The following is a 19863-nucleotide window of genomic DNA, read 5'->3' as shown; positions in this document are numbered from 1 at the left end:
GTCTACCTGGAGACCCCATGGCCTTCTCGGAGAAACAAGGATACGTTCATTTTCTTTCTGGGCAGAGCAATTAACTGGACAAAGGCCTACAAAGCTAATGCTCATGGTGTGCAAGGAGTCACACAGGCTGGGGCTTTTTACAGCAACAATGAGAAGTCAGGAATGCTTTTTACTTTTCCATACTAAGAGTGGGCAAACGGCAAGCAGGCCACTCCAGTCCACCGATGCCGGAGAACCAGAGCGTCTGCACTCACAACACGGGGCTGCAAGACCAGGGAGCCAGTCCAGTATTGCTCAGGTGGAGGGGTTAGGAAGCCCCCAGAACTGAAATCCCAAACCAGGATGCTCTTGGGAGAAGAGTGAAAGAGAAATAACCACCCTCTGCCCCAAAGACGCGAAGGGAGACTGCGGGTGTTAAACTTGGGCTGTAACTAGAGTGGGGGAGTGTAGGTGTAGAACTCTCTTCTCAAAACTAATGGGCACTAGAACTTTAATGCTCGTCTGTGCGTACTACGTCAGAGGTTCTAATGCACTTCAAGAGGGTAATTTAGTTTGTACAGTTCCAGAGCAGGCCTGTCTCAAAGTATTTGAAGGGCACATGGTCCTGACCCGGACCCAAATCAAACCAAACCCTAATTTTACATTCTAAATTGAACAGGGAATATAATTATAGCCTACAAATAATTCCTTCAGGTAAAATTACCAAATAATCAACAGCTCATGGCTTAAAAACAAAACAAAACAAAACAAAACTACTCTATAAAGATGGTATGCTATCAAGTTTTCACATACAATGTAGAAAATAAATCCACAAGCACTTCAGTTTTTCTAATAATCACACACAAAACATAAAATAATTATGGTAAATGTTTCTAGAACTGATAGAGAATCTTAAACAACAAGCAGATCTGATGAACAAAGAAAACTTTAAAAAATTAAAAAATACATAATTAGGGTTGCCTAGGTGGCTCAGTGGGTTAAGTGTCTGCCTTCCACTCAGGTTGTGATCTCAGGGTCCTGGGATCGAGTCGCATATTGGGCTCTCTGCTCAGTGGGAAGCCTGCTTCTCCCCCTTCCCCTGCCTGTCATTCTCCCTGCTTATGCTCATGCTCTCTCTCTCTCTGAAAAACAAATAAAATCTTTTAAAATTTTCAAGTTTAAATATATACATATGCATATATATGTATATATTTAATTATATATGTAATTAAAATGTAAAACTTCAATATAGATTAGATTTAGCTGAATGGAGAGGGGTAAACTGAAGACAGGTGTGGAGTTTATTAAGAATGCATCACACAGACAAGACACAATGGAAAGTAAGGGAAATAAGACCCATGATGGGTGAGAGGAAAAGGCTAGCCTGCGCCTGACTGGAGCTCCAGAAGCGAAGTGGAGGAAAGCAGAGCTAACCTCCCCCGCGCGCTCACCAGTGCTGATGAGCCCCGGTGACCTGAATCCAAACAGCCCAGGCAGTCTCAAGTAGGATCGAAGGATGAATGAATGAAGACATAAAGAAAACAAACCCACACCGAGTCTTAGGGAAAACTGCAGAAAACTACGACAAAGAGATCTAAAAACAGTAAGCGAGTAAAGAGAAGTCGAAGAGCAAAAAGGAACTTCTCAGCAGCAACGGGAGAAACCAAAGAGCAGAAATTATCTCACTAGGCCTTTGGTATAATGAGAGACAGTCACTGCTGACTGAGGAAAATGCACACGTAAACAACAGAGGAAAATTAAGGGCATTTTCAGAGAAATAAGCACTCCAAGAGCTCACCACCAAAGGACTTCAGGCAGGAGGGAAGTGACACTAGCAATTTGTGCCTGAGACTCTGGGACGTCTGGGCTGCACAGCGTGTCCTGAGCTTCTGGACTTCTCCTCCAGGTAAGCCACTCTATTTCTGTTAACTTTGCTAAGCTAAGCAGGTGCAGCAAAATATCACTGAACAACGAGAAAGCATGTATGATTTGTAAACTCTGAGAGAAAAATATCAGAGACCATAATCAGTCCAAAGGAAGGTAAGAAAGGAATGAAAAAAGTGGAAAGATGCAAAACCTAATAATATATAGTAGTCCAAATTAATGTACATAGACTGAAGGTTCCACCTAAAGACCAATCAAAAGCCACCTGTGGGTGGAATCTGAGCTAGCCTTCACAGGTTTTGCGTCCCCACTCTAGAACCGGATCACCATGGTGACTGGACAGAAGTTGATGAGAGCGATTTGAGTTTTTGAATTTGGTGGACCAGAAGTGCTGAAACTCCAGTCGGATATTGCAGTACCAATTCCAAAAGACCATCAGGTTCTAATCAAAGTCCACGCATGTGGTATAAACCCAGTGGAAACATACATTCGTTCTGGTACTTACAGTAGAAAACCGCTCTTACCCTATACTCCTGGTTCCGATGTGGCTGGCATAGTAGAAGCTGTTGGAGATAATGTATCCACTTTCAAGAAAGGTGACAGGGTTTTCACTACTAGCACCATCTCAGGGGGCTATGCCGAGTATGCTCTCACAGACGATCACACCGTTTACACACTACCAGGAAAACTGGACTTGAAGCAAGGAGCTGCCATTGGTATTCCCTATTTTACTGCTTATCGAGCCCTGCTCCACAGTGCCCGTGTGAAAGCTGGAGAAAGTGTTCTGGTTCATGGGGCTAGTGGAGGAGTTGGACTAGCAGCATGCCAAATTGCCAGAGCTTACGGCTTAAAGGTTTTGGGCACAGCTGGTACTGAGGAAGGACAAAACATTGTTTTGCAAAATGGAGCCCATGAAGTGTTCAATCACAGAGAACCTAATTATATTGAAAAAATTAAGAAATCTGTTGGTGAAAAAGGAATTGATGTGATCATTGAAATGTTAGCTAATGTAAATCTTAGTAATGATTTGAATCTTCTGTCATATGGAGGACGAGTAATAGTTGTTGGCAGCAGAGGTCCTATTGAAATAAACCCACGGGACACCATGGCAAAGGAATCTAGTATAATTGGAGTTGCTCTGTATTCATCAACTAAGGAGGAGTTTAGGCAATTTGCAGCGGCCCTTCAAGCTGGTATAGAAATTGGTTGGTTGAAACCTGTAATAGGTTCTCAGTATTCGCTGGAGAAGGTGGCCCAGGCTCACAAAAATATCATCCATAACAGTGGAACTAGTGGGAAAATGATTCTTCTCTTAGAATGACTAATTCTTTCATGTCTTCCTAATGTAGTTAGAGGGTTCCTGCCCCAGTTTTACTCACACTACCTTTGTTCTAATCAGCAGGTGTTAGATTCAGTGAGTTTCTCATGTTAAAAAACAAGATCTATCTTTAGAGATGTGGTCATTGGAGTACAATTTATTTTACAGCTCACAATATTGTTTATGCCTCCCACTTCTTGAATCAAGAAGTCATTATAGTAAGAAGTAGAATGTCAGTAGTCATTTGGCATTGGGGACATTACAGAAATGCCTGGTACTTGATCATTAATTCCACACCTTTGACAAAAGCAAGTTAATTCAAAATGAGGCCGTGTGGTTTCCAAGCCTGCTTGTTCTTATGAAGGTTCTTTAGTATCTGGTTAGCTCAGAACTGTATCATACTCTGAAGATTTTCTGGACTAAATAAGACCCCTTTTCTAAACGTCTCTCATCTGGATCTGCAAGTCTCTTGCAAGGGCAAGATAATGTCTAGAGAAATTTGTTTTTTAACAAATAGTTTTCCGGCATTTCCCCAAATATTAGTACATCCACTGTGTTGATGGTTGATTGCTCATTGTCCATATATTCTGGGAAGAGGACAGCCTTACTTTTGGTGTAGTAAGATAGGTAGGTACATAGTCTCCTGACAGATACTTCTTGATTGATTTGATTTTCAAACTAGATTTAGAATTACCTGTGTAATGGGAGTCATATGTTTTTATTTAAATTAGTAAACAAGTTTGACACATGAAGAATGATCTGCTTTTGTCTTCATTACATGGTGACCTGCAGTAAATTCTGTAGAAAAAATAAAAACTGTGTTTATCTTAAAAAAAAAAAAAAAAAGCCACCTGTGGGCTCTTTATAAGATACACCCATACGAACATATCCAAAAACCGAGAGTAAATGCAGGGAATAAGCGACATCTAGCTGATAATAGAAGAAAGCTCATAAAAATTTACTAATATCAGAAGAAAAACACTTCAAGAGCTAAAGGAAATTACAATGATTAAGTTTCAACCTATCAAAAGATAGTTGCTGGTGGGGCATGGTGTGGCCGGGGGATGGGCATGATGGAGGGCACCGGATACAAGCAGCACTGGGTGTTGTGTGCAACTGAGGAGTCACTGACCTCTACCTTGAAACTTTTAACACATTATATAGTGACTAACTTGAATTTAAGTAAAATTTTTTAAAAAAGCAGAGATAACATTCTAATTTTGTATAATTCAAAAATTAAAAATTAAATAACAAATTTCTCTCTCTATATATATACATATATGAGTTGTGAACCAAACATTGTAAAACATTGTCCTTCACTTAAAGGACATAATTTGAACACATCAGTCCACCACAGCAGAATACACATCCTTTTCAAACACAACCTGAAAATCTCTTATTAAGGATAAACTGGGCCACACAGGTAATCACAAGTTTCAAAAGACAACCACAAAACATGTTGTAAGACCACAGAATAGGTACATCAGAAATCTGCAACTAAAAGGTGGCCAGGAGAGTAACTCATCAGTAAGAATGCGGGATAGAAAAGGAACTCATAACGGAATTTAGAAAATATTCAAAACTGAGCAATACTGAAAACACAAATTAAAGAACTGGAGGGGTAACGGTTAGAACAGCAATAGAGCCTTCAGTGCTAACCCAGAGTCAGAAGAGGGGAATTACTGAAGCAAACCCCCGAATCAAGAAGCAGAAACAAGAGGAAGAACCACGAAGAGGCAGAGCCTGTTCCTAAAGGGGAGATACCGGCCCTAAAGCCCAGTCAACCCACTTTCCCATCCTCTCTGTGCAGCTTTGTGATGCAGACGCTGTGCCTCGGGGAATGTCCAGAGGGGAACAGCAAGCCTGCTGGGAGAAAAGGGCTCCATCCTTCCTGCTAGCTCAGCTTCTCCCAGGGGTGCTCCCAGCAGCAGGGCAGTGGCGGCTCCAGCCTGGGAAGAGCCCACAGCTCAGCAGAGGGACTCACAGAAGGATGGCGCCCCCAGGAGGCAGCGCTCCGCTGAGTCAGAGGGCCCAGGGCGGGCGCTGTCCACGGCTCCAGGTGCTGACCGTCTCAGCCGCCTCCCTCTGTCCCCTGGCTCCAGGGAAGGGAGGCGCTTCCCGAGTCGGGTTCTTCCTGTGGGCATCTTCCACCATAAGACCCTGCAAGACTTATTTAACCCATTACCTGGATGAGATCATCTGTTGAAATACCGCGGGTTCTTTCTACTTCACTGACTGGAATGTCACGGGCAGAAGGTTAGTGTGAACTACCTACCTGCTGTGACTGACAGGAACGAGACCTGTCAGAGTGGGTGGGGGGTGAGAGGTGGCGTATAAAGCTTTACCAAGAACTAAATTCCAAGGGAAATCTTTCACCTGAGACTCACTGAATCAGGAGATTAAATGTGCTAAGTTTTAGATGTTTCAGAAAGCAAAAAAAAAACAAAAAAACAAAAACATAAAAAACAAAAAGCACACAAAACAAACAATGGAGAAATGCTTTTAGACAACTAAGGTATGTGGTATAGATATGTTCCCTACCTTAAGTTTTCTAAAACCAGGACATACTAATCATATTTTTATGATTTCACCTTAATTAAAAGGAAAGAAAACTGAATAACAGTCTGAGGAAAAATAATTTAGAAGATATATTTAGTTTAAGTATATAAGAAAGTACAGGGCACCTGGGTGGCTCAGTGGGTTAGTTAAGCCTCTGCCTTCACTCAGGTCATGATCCCAGGTCCTGAGATCGAGCCCCACACCCAGCTCTCTGCTCAGCAGGGAGCCTGCTTCCCCCTCTCTCTCTGCCTGCCTCTCTGCCTACTTGTGATCTCTGTCTGTCAAATAAATAAATAAAATCTTCAAAAAAAAAAAAGAATATAAGAACATACTAGTCCCATTATTTATTCTAGCACTCTCTAATTGCAATCCATACTTTTAAAATTAGGCTATTTGAGTCCACAAGTTTAACTTGACAAATACACAACGTACTTACCAGAATGAACAAAGAAATCATAGCTACGGATCAACAGGTTCAATTATCGCTCAGAAAAAAGTCCGTCACCTATTTTCCCTCAACAACTCTATCAGCCTAGAAGAGATGCCTTTATACATACCTCTTACCACATGGGTAATTTTAGTGAGAATTAATGGGAATTCTCATGCCATATAAAGGAGATGTAGGTGGTAGAATGCCAGTAATTCTCCTCAGTTATCACCATCAAACAGGTATTAAAAATTGATGAGTGGTAGCTGGAGTGTAATAAAAATTTTAAAGCATGAACTGACCTTTTGAATTCAAACACACAGAATATTAAATGAGACTAAGTTTTTATCTGTTATACTTTTCAGTGTTTTGCTTATCAAATTACTGGTTTTTAGATTACTATTTTTCGATAGAAATCCCAAGAAAAATGTCATTAAAATGAGAAATGTTAGTAAATTATGTATCTGAACTATTTTAAAATGATAAAACATAAATGAATACATAAGAGAGTAATGCTAAAAGTTATAGTTACATATTTCTATGTATCTTTTTCCTGAAAGAGATATAATCACTGATATAGTCACCAAAATGTAGAGAATCAGCCTCAAGCATGAAGACTAAATTAATAAAAGATCTTAAATATGGCCATGTTATCAATATTACTAGGGTTTGTTATACGAAGCATTTATATATGTATGCATGCATTTAAGGGATGAGGAACAACAGAAGAAGAGGGAGAGAATCTTGGGCAGGCTCCATGCTGGGTGTGGGACGCGGAACTTGATCTCATGACCCCGAGATCATGACCTTCAATGAAATCAAGAGTCAGATGCTTAACCTACTGAGCCACCCAGGGGCCACTATACTAAGCTTTTAAAAATCCACAATCTTTAAAGAACTAAGAACAAAAAAATGTTTAATCCATGAAGGGTTCATGTTTCTCAAATCATGTTCACATCTACTTTTTATCAGATGTATGGACAAGAGTCTGCGACGACCGACACTACCTGGGGGATACCTTGGACGCGTCTCTTACCGTATGTTCACACGGCCACACTGCCCAGCAGATGAGGTATAAGCACCCCAGCCAGGTCTGAGGACTGTTCCACTTGCCTTGCCCACCTGACGCCAGCTCAGAACACTCTGCCCCATTATCCCCACTGCCATGAATGACATTTCACACAAACACAACTTCAAACATGCTTCGTGCCTACAAAATTACAAACACTCCTCTCTCCAGAACTCTAGTGAGTTCTGGCCAGCAACTCTGTTACACTGTCCGGCACTCGAGTTTACATTACAAAACCGAAGAAGTTTGTTCTTCATAGTTTCTTTTAAAGATTATGTTAAAACTAGTTTATGAGTCATAAAAGCAGCAAATTAGCCCGAAGTGCATGAGCACTACTTCCTTCTTGGTTTACTTTCAATCAATGTGAACATAGCTAAAAAGCTTAAATCCAAATAAAATATAAGTTTTAAAATTTATAGCATGCAATTTCTTTGTAAAATCAAGTCTTCCGAAGGAGAAGGAGAATAAAATTTCCCTGTACAATAAGTGACTGCAGCACTAAACTCATTTAGTTTACCATAAACCTCCTCCTTCAGCTATATTAGAAGTGAAGACTGGAAACCCAAGCCCAGATCTCAATAATGAGCTAAATTCACACCTTTTTCTAGATTCAGTTTGGATCAACAAACATATTTGTAGTCTCTGAGTATAATACTTACTGTACTCTTGTGAGTTCCTAACTTGTTCCACTTCGCATGAATAAAAAGTTAAAACTTCTGGGTTTTGGGGCACCTGGTGGCTAAGTGGGTTAAGCCTCTGCCTTCGGCTCAGGTCATGATCCCAGGGTCCTGGGATCAAGCCCCGCATCAGGCTCTCTGCTCAGCGGGGAGCCTGCTTCCCTTCCTCTCTCTCTGCCTGCTTGTGAGCTCTGTCAAATAAATAAATCAAATCTTAAAAAAAAAAAAAAAAAAGATTAAAAAAAACCACCTTCTAGGTTTTACGTAAGATATTTTGGAATGTCCAGTAACCTCCTCTTACTGATTACACTCAGCTGTGAAAGGTCCACACATACCTTCAGCTTATCAACCTAAAAGGTTCTACAAATAATGGTTAAAAAGAGAGAGGGACATCAGTGATTCCTTAGTTGCAAGTCAGCAGTCACTCCGGCCCCGGGCCACAGGAGGGCAGGCGGTGGGGCTTCCAGCAGGAGTCTGACCTACACACCGCCCCTGAAGTGAAGGACACTGTTCCCGACCCAGGACCTGAGGATGGCATGCTGACCCCACACCAACTGCTGTGGCCGGCAGGAGTGCCCTTCCCCCTCCGCCTCAGGCTCCCCCGCAGGGGACAGTCCTGTCTGGGAAGGCACAATGGGGCGGGCCAGAACAGCAGAGGCTCCGTGCTCTAACGTGAAAGTGGGACGCAGCCCGCAGAAGAGAAACAGCACACGCATTCTGAACCTCAGCAGGCTTGTCACCTGCTGAAAACCCTGCACACAGGCACGAGAATCTTGTGAGGCTCAAATGCTCTTCCCGAGCTGCCTTCCTCCTCCTCTCTCCTGGCTAGCACATTCTGGAAAGAACTGCCTCTCCACGCTGCCTCCCTTCTTGCTCCACAGGCCAAGGCAGTCAGCCTTCACACATAAACTCCGGTCTCCCAGCCCCGCCTCAACTCTTCCTGTCAAGGTGAAGGTCACCAAGAACTTCTATTCTGAAAATCCAGGGGCCAACTCTGTACTCGGTTTCTACACCTCACACCAGTAATTTGGCACAGTCCGCAGTGCCATTCCTAATGGAAGACGCCCTCCTCAAGGCTTCTGTGATGCTTCAGCCTTCTGTGCTGCTGCCTGCTTTGGGATTTTGCTGTGTTTCCTCAAGGACAGCTTGGCTGTGCCTTTTCTGCCTCTAACTCTATGTGCTGGACTCCTCAGGACCAACTCATAAGCCCTCTTCCTTCCTCTCTCCCCAGATGACGTAATGCTTTGTGATCACTTAAATGTTCCCTAGATGCTAGGAAGTCCCAAATCTATACCCCAAGTCCTAACAACCTTTTTAAGGTGCCCACTGTGCAGCCAACCTTCTCCTCAGTGTCCGCATGGGAACTCTCCGCCATCCCTGCAGCGGCATGGCCACTCCACCCCTACCCCGGCAGCCCCTGAGGCTCTCCCCCGGTCCCCGCTTCCCAGGCACAGTAAGTGACACCACATCCACCCAATCCCTCTCCAGAAAACCAACATTCAAATCCAGGGAGTCCCCTCCCGCAATGCTTCCAGGATCCAATCTGACAGCACCACCACAACCCGACGACGGCTCCTGGTTGTTCCCCTTCCTTCTTCTCGAGCCCCACTCTAAACTCACTTCTACACAACAGCCGGGGAGAGTATCTAAAATTGTCAGGAGGCCCAGCGCTACCCCCTGCTCAGTGCTCTCTCCATGGGTCTCACTGCACTTGGCGTAAATCACAGTCATCCTGCACCTCAAAACTCAGTGTCAGCTCATTCCATGCGACCCTGTTGTCTCTGAGCCTTGGTCACACGGACTTTCTTTCGGGTTCAGGGACTGTACTGTGCTTTTCCTCTGCTTGGACATTGTGTTCATGCCGTCTCGCTGCTTAAAAAGGTCTTCTTCCCCTGCAACTCCATCTGGCTCGAGCCTTCTCATGTCTCCCTTCTCAGATTCAATTTCACTCCTGGACCGAGATGGACCTCACTGCCCACTCCAAAATAGGACTTTGCTCATCTTCTTCATCATAGCACCTGTGTTCTGCTTCCACGGCAGTTACACTAACCTGTGATATCTTTCTTTGCTTATTTACCTTATCTACTTGTTTAATTTTTTAACTCTCTCTCTCAAAACCGATGTGTGACTCTGTGGGCTCTGCCTGCCACGTGGTCCTGAGAAGCACTAAAACGATCAAGGCGCTCCATGAAGACATTACGGATGAACTCCAGTTACACAAATAATAAAAGAACCACGCTCTGGAAAGAGACACACGTTATGTGTCCACCTCTCTGGAAGGAGACGTTCACACATGAGATGTCTGTTACCTTCAGTAACGGCAGGAGGACTGCTTGGCCAAGAGTGCCCCCACACAGTAGGCACTGCTATAAAAGCCTTCTGTGTATTAGCTCATTCAGTCCTGACAAGACACCTGTGATGCTGGTAACTGTCATCATCCCCATCTTCTAGATAAGAGAACAAAGACACAGAGAAGGTGAGTAGCTTCCCTACACTACACAGCTAGTAAGGACGAGCGCTCGGATCTGAGCCCAGCAGTCGGGCTCCAGAAGCCCCCCTCTCATCCCGTGTTAGTTAAGGGATGAACCGGGTCCTGCCGGCGGACAGCAGGGCGCTCTGTCCAGAACCAAGTGCAGTGCTGCGGGCGGGGGAGGGGAGACGAGGAGCCTCGCAGCACCCCCAGCTGGGCACCTCTCTCAGGAGTCTGCAGTCTCTCCACCCCCCCCTCGTTGTCCCCAGAGGAGAAAGAGTCAGTGCCAGCAGGACATAAAGATTCCATCTGGGGGGACTTCAACAAACTGCAATTACTGATTCTTGAAGCGGAAGGAAAACAGTTGTGTCCCAATAATGACACTAGATACCAGGACAAACCATCTCAGGCTTATAACATGCTTATATGAAAATACAACATGATAGTAACTGAGAGTTTTATCTTGGGAAAGACAATCACAATCTTTTTCAAATAGAAAATTCTTTGATTGCTATGTTTCCCTGTATAAAGGAATAATGATGAAATTACAGAACGGAAACTGTTCGGAGATAACTAAAAAGGAGCTTGTGTCATGAACTAAGGATGAAAACAGACCTAGAGCGAACCTTTCTTACATGCATAATTTCTGCGAACCCACATGTTAAATATTTTTTGAGTTTAAGGACAGCATAACAGACGTCTGTATCACCACGTGTTTGCATGCGGAGCTCTGCAGAGCTGGAGCGCGCGGCAGAGCTTGGGCTAGACTCGTGAAGTTTCTACAGAGAAAATCATCCGACAGAACAGGCAGAAAGGAGAAGCTACGCAAAGGGAACCACGAGAGCAGATACAGAAGGTCCCAAGAGCCTGGCATGTTACAAACCCACAACCAGCCCCCTCCCCCAGCCAGACAACAGAAAGCCCCAGCAAGCACCTGCTGCAGAAATGGAACACACGGTACAGAGATGTCGGTGCAGGCACTGCCCGCCAGTCCGAGAGGAGGCCACAGGTGCCCACGCTAGGAACACGGCACTTTGTTGCACTCAGACGTAGATCTGTGAGGCAGGAAGGCAACTCAGAAGAGTGTGCAGGCGAATGAGAGACACAGCTGCCAGCTGTACCCCGAGCACGAGCCCCGGCTGTCCACAGAGGCAACCATGGACGCTGAAGCGACCACGAGCCAATGGGTCCGAAGATGTGGCTCAGGACAGACTGCTCACCCAACAGGGATGCTTGGCTTCCCACCGGGTCCCTGGATGCCTCCGCCCATGGAGCCTTCTGCGGTAATGCCTCATCTGAAGACCTTATGGAGCTTAACAGCCAGACCCCTCCCCAAGGTGCCTAGAATACGTGATCTTGGCATCACATTGCAGTCTGCGCTCCGTGTCCACATGGACACACCAAGTGCCGTGTGCAGGACGAGGCCATGCGGGGTGTGCTGGGACGTGAATCCCACATCGGAAAGCTAAACCACCTGCGCCTACAGCCCAGAAGAGAACATGTCAGCGGGGGGCGGGGAGGGCCAGCTCAGGAGGGGAGACCAAACAGCATATTCCCGAAAATGCCACATGGTGTCCACAGCCAACATCAGACCTTTAAGAACCAGCCGAAATTATTGTATTTATTTATATGACAGGCTTGAGAAATGTTCCCAGTTTACTCTCCATGGCCCCCACCTCTTCTGTCCTATTTGGTCACAACTCTGCACTCCTCATCAAACTGGCACACAAATGCTCACATCTAACCACCTCCTCATCTCCGCAGGAAGGCTCCCGCTGGGCACAAAACTTGGGTTCCATACATCTGTACGCTCTCGTCTGGTTAACCCATCTTCTGTAGCAGATCCAGCTGAGAATCTCCAACAGTAGAAGAGAAAAGATTCCTTTCCTTTCCCACCCTACAAGAAAATGGGGCTGGATTTCTTGTGCAACGCACACAGAAGTTGTACCTCATGGCCAGATTGAAGGTGAGATAAAAACAGGACCAGCGCAAATTCAGTCAGAGACCAAGAAAACTGTGAGACAGCAAGGTGAAAAATCATGGCGTAGACTTCAGTCTTACTCAAACTTGGAAAATGGATCAAACAAGTTCACTTATTATTGAGAGGGAAGGAGGGACATCTCCGGCAGACACATGGATCATGTCTCTAAAATGTGTAATTAGAATTACTTTTACAATCACAATACTTTTGTAATTTAATAATGGATAAACAGAAAATGACTCCAATTATTTTATTTTATTCTCTAAGTGACGTCTTTGAGAATAATTTTGTGTTATTAATCTTAGAATAAATATCTACCTCATGACAGGATACACGATGCACACATTTGAGTATGTATGTGTTTGCAAAGGCGTTCAAATTTTAAGGATGGCATGTCCCAAAAGTCAACAGAAAATTCAAAATAGCCAATGACATATGAAGAAGGAAACCCAGCTGGACGCTGGCGAGGAGCGGAAGGCTGACAAGGAGAGCACTACCATACCCCGATGACACTTACCTGCTACGACAAAGTTAAGATGCGTGTGAATTTGGTTATTAATGTAAAGGGAACAAAGGCTGGGCGAAACTCAGAGGAGGGAAGGGGAGTAACCTCACGGTGAAGGGCACAGCGACCGGGTCCTCGGCAAGGCTGAGCACACAGAGCTTCCTGGCAGGCACCACGGGGAGCGTGGCATGGGATGCCAGTGGAAGCCCTGCTTCCCCAGGCAAACCTCCCCTCCAGCTGACTATGCCAGGCTTTACCAGCGTGATGAACTCAGTCAAGGCAGTGCTTCCGGTCGGCTGGGATCGGTGCTCACTGAGACGCCCGACACTCACCGAGTGTTCAGATTGTTCTAGTAACTCAAAATTGCAATACTGTAAGGTTTGAGGCCTTTGAATTTTCAGAAGGTTTTAACCTTCTCCGTAGGTTCTGCAATCACCTTCATTGGACTTCCCTTCTTTCGCAAGGCTAGATCTGATAAACAGGCATTTTTACAGTATTACTAAATGGATGAACTGCATAGTTCTATTTTTTAAACCCAGAGAATAAATCCCTCCTCACGGAGAATAGGAATCACAATACTCTAATGGCTTTGCCCGGTGAGCAAGCAACTAGTCTATAACCAACAACGTGATTACTCCGCAATACCGAAGCCACACCAGTCACCCAGACCAGAGCACTTCCTCAGCACCTTGAGTCCTTTGAAAAATGTCACTTTTAAGAGCAGTGTTTGACTTAATAGAAAGAGGACAGAGAAGGCACGCAGCAAACACAGGAACGTCCAGCAGGTGCCGATGGGCCAGCACATCACTGGGCAACGACACTGACAGTGGTCACAACCCGTTTCTTGGGCTCATCTGTCCACTATCCTGTCCTCTCCCTCCAGGAAACCAGTACACAGTAAGGGCAGATCAATGCAAAGTTTAACAAACAAGAACAATCTGGAGATAAAACTAGGGAAAAAAGGGGAGGAAAAAGGGAAACAATTGGACTAATATCCAGTACTAACCTGGTTGAGTTTCTTCCAGAGATTGAGGACAGGGGACAGCTCATTCGACCAGACTTCTCTATCAAATTTGCAACCAGCTGTTGCTGATCTGCCCAAGATCCTCAGCTGAGAAATGACCTGAATGAAGAAAATAAGAAGTAGCAAGAAATGAACAGAGAGAAATAGTAAGGATCCAAAAATAGCTATACTGACTTTATAAAAGTAAAGACCAAGTATATATGTTCAATCCCATTATCTTCCATTGGCTTAGCATTTAACTGATTTACTTAAGCAGTTAAAAAATAAGCGAACTTAGAAGTGAATGAAACCACTATAAAAATTACATGTTACAATCCCTCTTATTTGAAAAGTGACTTCTTTAGTCAGAAAGCTCCAATGACCTATTATTAACAATTTCTTAGTGTCTCTGTTTCCTTGTGTCTGAAACCCAAAATATTTTTCGGTTTGGCTGACTTAAACTTTGTAATTTCCAAATGCTTTTACAACTGAGAACAGTTTTTCCGTAAAGAGGAAACGGCAGGAAAGACAGTACACAGCACACCAAACCACGTAAAATAGTAAAGCAGGTCTAAGTAATTGTTTGTTGTCATAAACGTCACAAATCTAAGTCTTAAGGCTCTGTATTTTTAGTTGTCCTGTAAGTGCTCCCTCTACACTTCGACGCCAGTGAACGGGTGTGGTCAGACTGGGGGGACCAGGGAAGGTGCACAGGGACTCCTCCCTCTGCAGAGCGTCCCGTCTGTGACTTCCTCGTGACCAGCTTCCTCATCACCCAGCTCACCCAAGCCCGTTCCCTCGCTTCTGTCCTCTCAGTGGTCCTTACGGACTTCCACGTCAGGAAGTCCCGTCAGTCACCTGCCAAGAGGGAGGCGGCGAGAACAGGACGCGCCCAGCACTGGACTGCAGAGACTGGGGTGCGTGTCTCAGCCCATGAGGGACCAACTGACTCGCCTTCACAAATGTTTCAACAAAATGCGAAATCTCCTCGCTTACCCGACATAAAATAAACCCGCAACAGGCATGTGCTTTCCTAAGCCAGTCTTTTAAACACCAACTTTTGCAGTAAGTTGACTCAATTTCTGTTTTATTTTTTTTGAAAGATGTGAATTGTTTTTCCTTTTTTAACAGATTGGGCTATATTTCATATTTTGCAGGATCCTTGTATTAGTCAAGTTTGTAACAAAATAAGGGCTATAAATCTTTCAAAATGAACGCGCTACTTGATTGTTAAACATCCACAATCACGCTGTAAAATTCAAGTTACTTCTAGAGCTTTTGATTGATTCTCCAATCTTGAAAAACTCCTAGTGATTCAGTGTTTCATTTTCTTTATTTTTCTGATAAATTACTTTCATTTGCTCTAGCTGAACCTTACAACAGCACCTAATTCATCAGCTTTGCTACACCACAAAATATCACTAGTTGGTAGTCCGAAGGAGTGCTATTCTAACTCTGGTAACATCTGCTATCACTTATTTGTGTTTTAAATTTATCAAACATGACAGAAAACAAATAAGAATGCAAAGAGATGTCTAAAGGAAAAAAGGTTCAAAAATTTTTTACATGATGTAAAAACCTATTTTAAGAATAAAATATTTACCAGTCCCAAAAGGTCATGTTTTCTGTCCAGCAAAAATAATATGCAAGGAGTGCTTTTCTTAATAAGACTATCATAATATAATGTTTAATAAAAGAGAAGTTCAAATATCTAATAAATTTATTTTTACAATGAGGATAGAGCTATAACTTGAAGTGACAGACCATCTTTCGTTCTTATAAAATCTTACATGTGCATCTTTTTTACAAAAGCTATCTTTCCATTATCCATATTTTAAACAATTAAAAATTACTTTATTCAGTAGTACTCCTTTCAAATGGTATCAAAAGGGATGAGACTTTCCATGAAGAGCCCACTGGCATCACTTCTCCCTGTCTGTCCGTACTGAACAGCATGTGTGAGGCCGCCGCGTGCTGTGCAGTGTCCACAGAAGCTACCGAGGGTGCGAGCACCCCCACTCCACCCGCCTCCTTCCAAGGACAGTGAGAGCCATCTGAGGAATGCCTGCGCTTCTCCTGAGCAGTGTGTTTAAGACAGTAACCCTTACAGTAAACTGTATTTTCCTCTGGATATTGTGAAGCACACAGAAGAATTTCTGACCTAACAACATTGACTTCATAGAACTTTATTTTTAAAGATTTTACTTAGTTGAATGAGAGAACGAGAAGGGGGAGCAGTAGAGGGAGCCCAACATGGGACTCAATCCCAGGACCCCAAGATCACGACCTGAGCCAAAGGCAGACTTAACCCACTGAGCCACCCAGGCGCCCAGACATTATAGAACTTTGGAGCATGGACTTTGTTGTCTGTTTTGTCTTCTTTTGGCATAAACTATTTCCCTAGTTTTCTTTTCCTTTCCTCCTTTTCTCTTTGGCTGATTTCCTCAACTCCTGATTTTACTCCAACAGATTACTTGTATTTTTCCAAGTTGCCTGTGGCGTACTCCTTTTTGGAATGAGAAGGAATATAGATTTTGAAAACAAACACTCCCAATCTACCAATGAGAAAATGGACTGTCAAAGAAACTAAATAAATGACACTGAGAGAATGAACAGCTCATGCTCTGGCCTTGGAACCCTGGAACAGCAAGTGAGCTTCTGGAAGATGAAAGACAAGGTCAGCGACAACCAAGTCACCCCAGCCAACAGCAAGCGTCACGCACAGACAGCAGTAAGGCCGTCTCGAACCCTCCAGCCCTGCCGACTCTCCTCATGAAGGCAGCTACACGTGGGAAACTGAAGATGAAAACAAAGAGCAAGAACCCAGCCAACCGTCAGAATCGTAAGAAAAAAAGAAAGAAAAAAATGACAAAATATTACTGTTTCAAGTCACAATGTTTTGGGCTTGTGTTCTGCGGAGCAAAGACTAATTAAATCACTGAGAAGAAGAGACAGATTCCTTACAGCCTGCTGTGGACTGACGGTCTGCACCCTCTGAAGCGCATAGTAGAAGCTCCGGCCCCAGCACACCAGTGATGAAGGAAGGAAGGAGACACACGGGAGAGCTCTGCGCGCTCTCGGTGTGTCTCTCTGCACGTGGGCACAGAGGAGAAGCCACATGAGCCCACGGTGAGGGGACAGCCATCCACAAAGCAGGAGGGAGAGTCTGCACCGAAAATGGAGCATATTGACTCCCAGGCTCCAGTACCGTGAAGAAATACACTGCGCTGTCTGAGCCTCCCCGCGTGTGGTACTCACATTCACGCCTCCACTCACGACAGCCCTTCCTAACGCGTCTCAACTCCGCGAGGTTGTGCGGTGGTGCGCGCTCCGGGGAAATGGCACGTCAGACTCCAACCTTGCCCCACTATTCCCTCAGGATGGGAGCAGCAGGGGTGAGCTCCCCGTAAGCCCGCCATCATGGGGGGAACTACCCATGGGCTCAAACCACCCGTGGGCTCACAACATTCTGTGGTTCACTTTTAGCACAGCAGTCAATAATCACATGAAACATTCCACACTTTATCATGAACGAAGCCTCGCATCCCATGATTTTGCCCAACGTAGATTGACACGAGTCTTGTGAGCATGTTTAAGGTCAGCAAGGTAAGCTACAATGTTTACTAGATTACGTGTATGAGATGCATTTCCACTTATGATATTTCCAACTTATGATGGGTTGATCGAGCTAAAACCCCACCGTAAGTCAGGAAGAACCTGTGTTTTGTTACAGTAGCACAAGCAGACAAGTGAAACGTTATAAATGGCACCTAAAAAATGCAGCTAATGTTAGAAGCCTTTAAAAATCCCTTTAAAATCAGAGCAAGATAAGAATGTTGACTGTTGGGGCGCATGGGTGGCTCAGTGGGTTAAGTCTCTGCCTTCGGCTCAGGTCATGATCTCAGGGTCCTGGGATCCAGCCCCACAACGGGCTCTCTGCTCAGCAGGGAGCCTGCTTCCCCCTCTCTCTCTGCCTGCCTCTCTGCCTACTTGTGATCTCTGTCTGTCAAATATATAAATAAAATCTAACAACAACAACAAAAAAGAATGTTGACTGTCACTATGTTTATTCAACTTTTCACCCAAGTATCTAGCTATCCCAAGAAAACAAGAAAAGACAGTTAAGTGAATAAAGACTGGAAAGGGGGACGAAGAAAGCTAAAACATCACTTTTTCAGACAATATAACAATTTACCAAAACATGAAGAAACTTATAAAATTTTCATATATATTATATTCATGCTATACATTTTTCTGTTTGTGTATATTTGAAATAAAAAGAGAGGCGCCTGGGGGGCTCAGTCAGTTAAGCATCCGACTCTTGATTTCGGCTCCGGTCATGGGATCCAGCCCCGTGTCGGGCTCAGTCCTGGGAGTGGAGGCTGCTTGGGATTCTCTCTCTCCCCCCACCCCCTCCCACCTCTCCACCCTCAGCACTCTCTCTCAAATAAAATCCTAATAATAAAAAAAAAATCTTTAAAAAATTCATTAGATTTTTTTTTAACTTCAGCTTAGGAATTATGTCCTTTTTCAGCAGTTACTTGGAAGCCCTTAAAACGTCCGTCAACACTCTCATCCCTGCCTGGGCCGGGCACCGTGTGTGGAGCTGTGTCCCCTCACGCAGCCGGTGTAACAACCCTGTTCATCTTCCCACATGTTGCAGGAAGGAAGCAACACGCTAACACAGTAGAGGAGGAAACAGAAAAACATCTAGTTCATCTTTATGTTAACAAAGGTTTCCCTATCTCTCAGGTCTTTCTATAAGAGTATTACATCACTCACACACAAGGCCATCTGAGAGGTCACTCGGGGTCGAAGGTGAAATGCACAGTCCACCCCCCATGGGAGGGACGCATGTGATCATTTTTCCAAGGCATATATTAAAAGGCTGAAATAAAATCTCAGGAGATCTCTAGCTTATGCAACTTAATTAAGCAAATTAAGACTGAACTTCCATCATGGGAGGTTTAAATTTACTAGGACCAGCAAATAGGTCAGCTTCAAGTACGGAGGTGACTCTCACAATAATTATGTTGACTGACAAGCCAGACAGAGGGGCGTACTTAGTCGTACAGTCCTTCTATATAAAGTTCTAGAAAACGCACACTGGTCTGCCATGACAAAAAAGACAACAGCTGCTGCAGGGGCAGGAGGGAGAGGTCACAGCGCTACAGAAGACTTTCGGAGGTGATGGGAATGTTCACTGTCCTGATGCTGTGGAATTCCTTTTTTTTTTTTTTTTTTTAAGATTTTATGTATTCATTTGACAGAGAGAGAGGGAACAGAAGAAGCAAGCAGAGAAAGAGGGAGAAGCAGTCCCTCTGTTGAGCAGGGAGCCCGATGCAGGGGTAGATCCCAGGACCCTGGGACCATGACTCAAGCTAAAGGCAGCCACCCAATGACCGAGCCACCCAGGCACCCCCAGATGCTACGAAACTCTAACAAGTGTGTACATACATAAACTCTCCTCAGATCATACACTCTAAATATGTGCAGTTCACTGAATGTCAACTAACTACAATAAAGCTGTAAAAATTGAGAAAAGATCATTATTAAAATAATGGTGGAGGCAGGTAGTTCAAGATGGCAGTCTAGGAGAATTCTGAACTCACCCTGTCCCATGGACATAACAGATCTATGGCTACATATGGAATAATTTCCTTGGAAAAAGTCCTGAAAACTCGATGGACAGAGCCTCCTCAAAACAGGTTAAAAGAGCAGCACTGGGATCAGGGGAGAGGTAGACATCCCATTGCTAAAAATCCCACCCCAGGAATGAGGACCCCAATTAGGAGGGATCTCAATAATATGGAACCTTCCCTAGAGGAATGAGGATTTTGTCCTCCGCATCAAGCACCCCAACCCTTGGGTACTGTACAAAAGACACAGCCCTGAAAATGTTGGGCTTTGGAAAGCAATGAAGAGTATGACCAGGAGAAACCCAACTATATGGAACAGAGGACCTGCTCTTAACGAACTCACACACACACA

General features: G+C 44.3%; 1 protein-coding gene and 1 pseudogene across 4 annotated transcripts in view; one reads left to right on the top strand and one right to left on the bottom strand.

Annotated features, from left to right (window-relative positions):
* DYNC2H1 (dynein cytoplasmic 2 heavy chain 1) overlaps window positions 1-19863 on the bottom strand; it is a 256629-nt gene that overhangs the window by 57503 nt on the left and 179263 nt on the right. For all 4 annotated transcript variants that reach the window (XM_045077504.1, XM_045077505.1, XM_045077507.1 and 1 more), the window contains one exon: window positions 13876-13992. In XM_045077504.1, the coding sequence (XP_044933439.1) occupies window positions 13876-13992 (117 nt within the window). The remainder of the gene's footprint in view (window positions 1-13875; window positions 13993-19863) is intronic.
* LOC123391316 lies at window positions 2192-3246 on the top strand (annotated as a pseudogene).

The sequence above is a fragment of the Mustela putorius genome, unplaced genomic scaffold, assembly GCF_011764305.1.
Source record: "Mustela putorius furo isolate JIRA1106 unplaced genomic scaffold, ASM1176430v1.1 tig00000198_pilon_pilon_pilon, whole genome shotgun sequence".
Classification (NCBI taxonomy): Eukaryota; Metazoa; Chordata; class Mammalia; order Carnivora; family Mustelidae; genus Mustela; species Mustela putorius.
The sequence above is the reverse complement of the archived record's forward strand: the minus strand, read 5'-3'. Positions and strand labels throughout refer to the sequence as shown.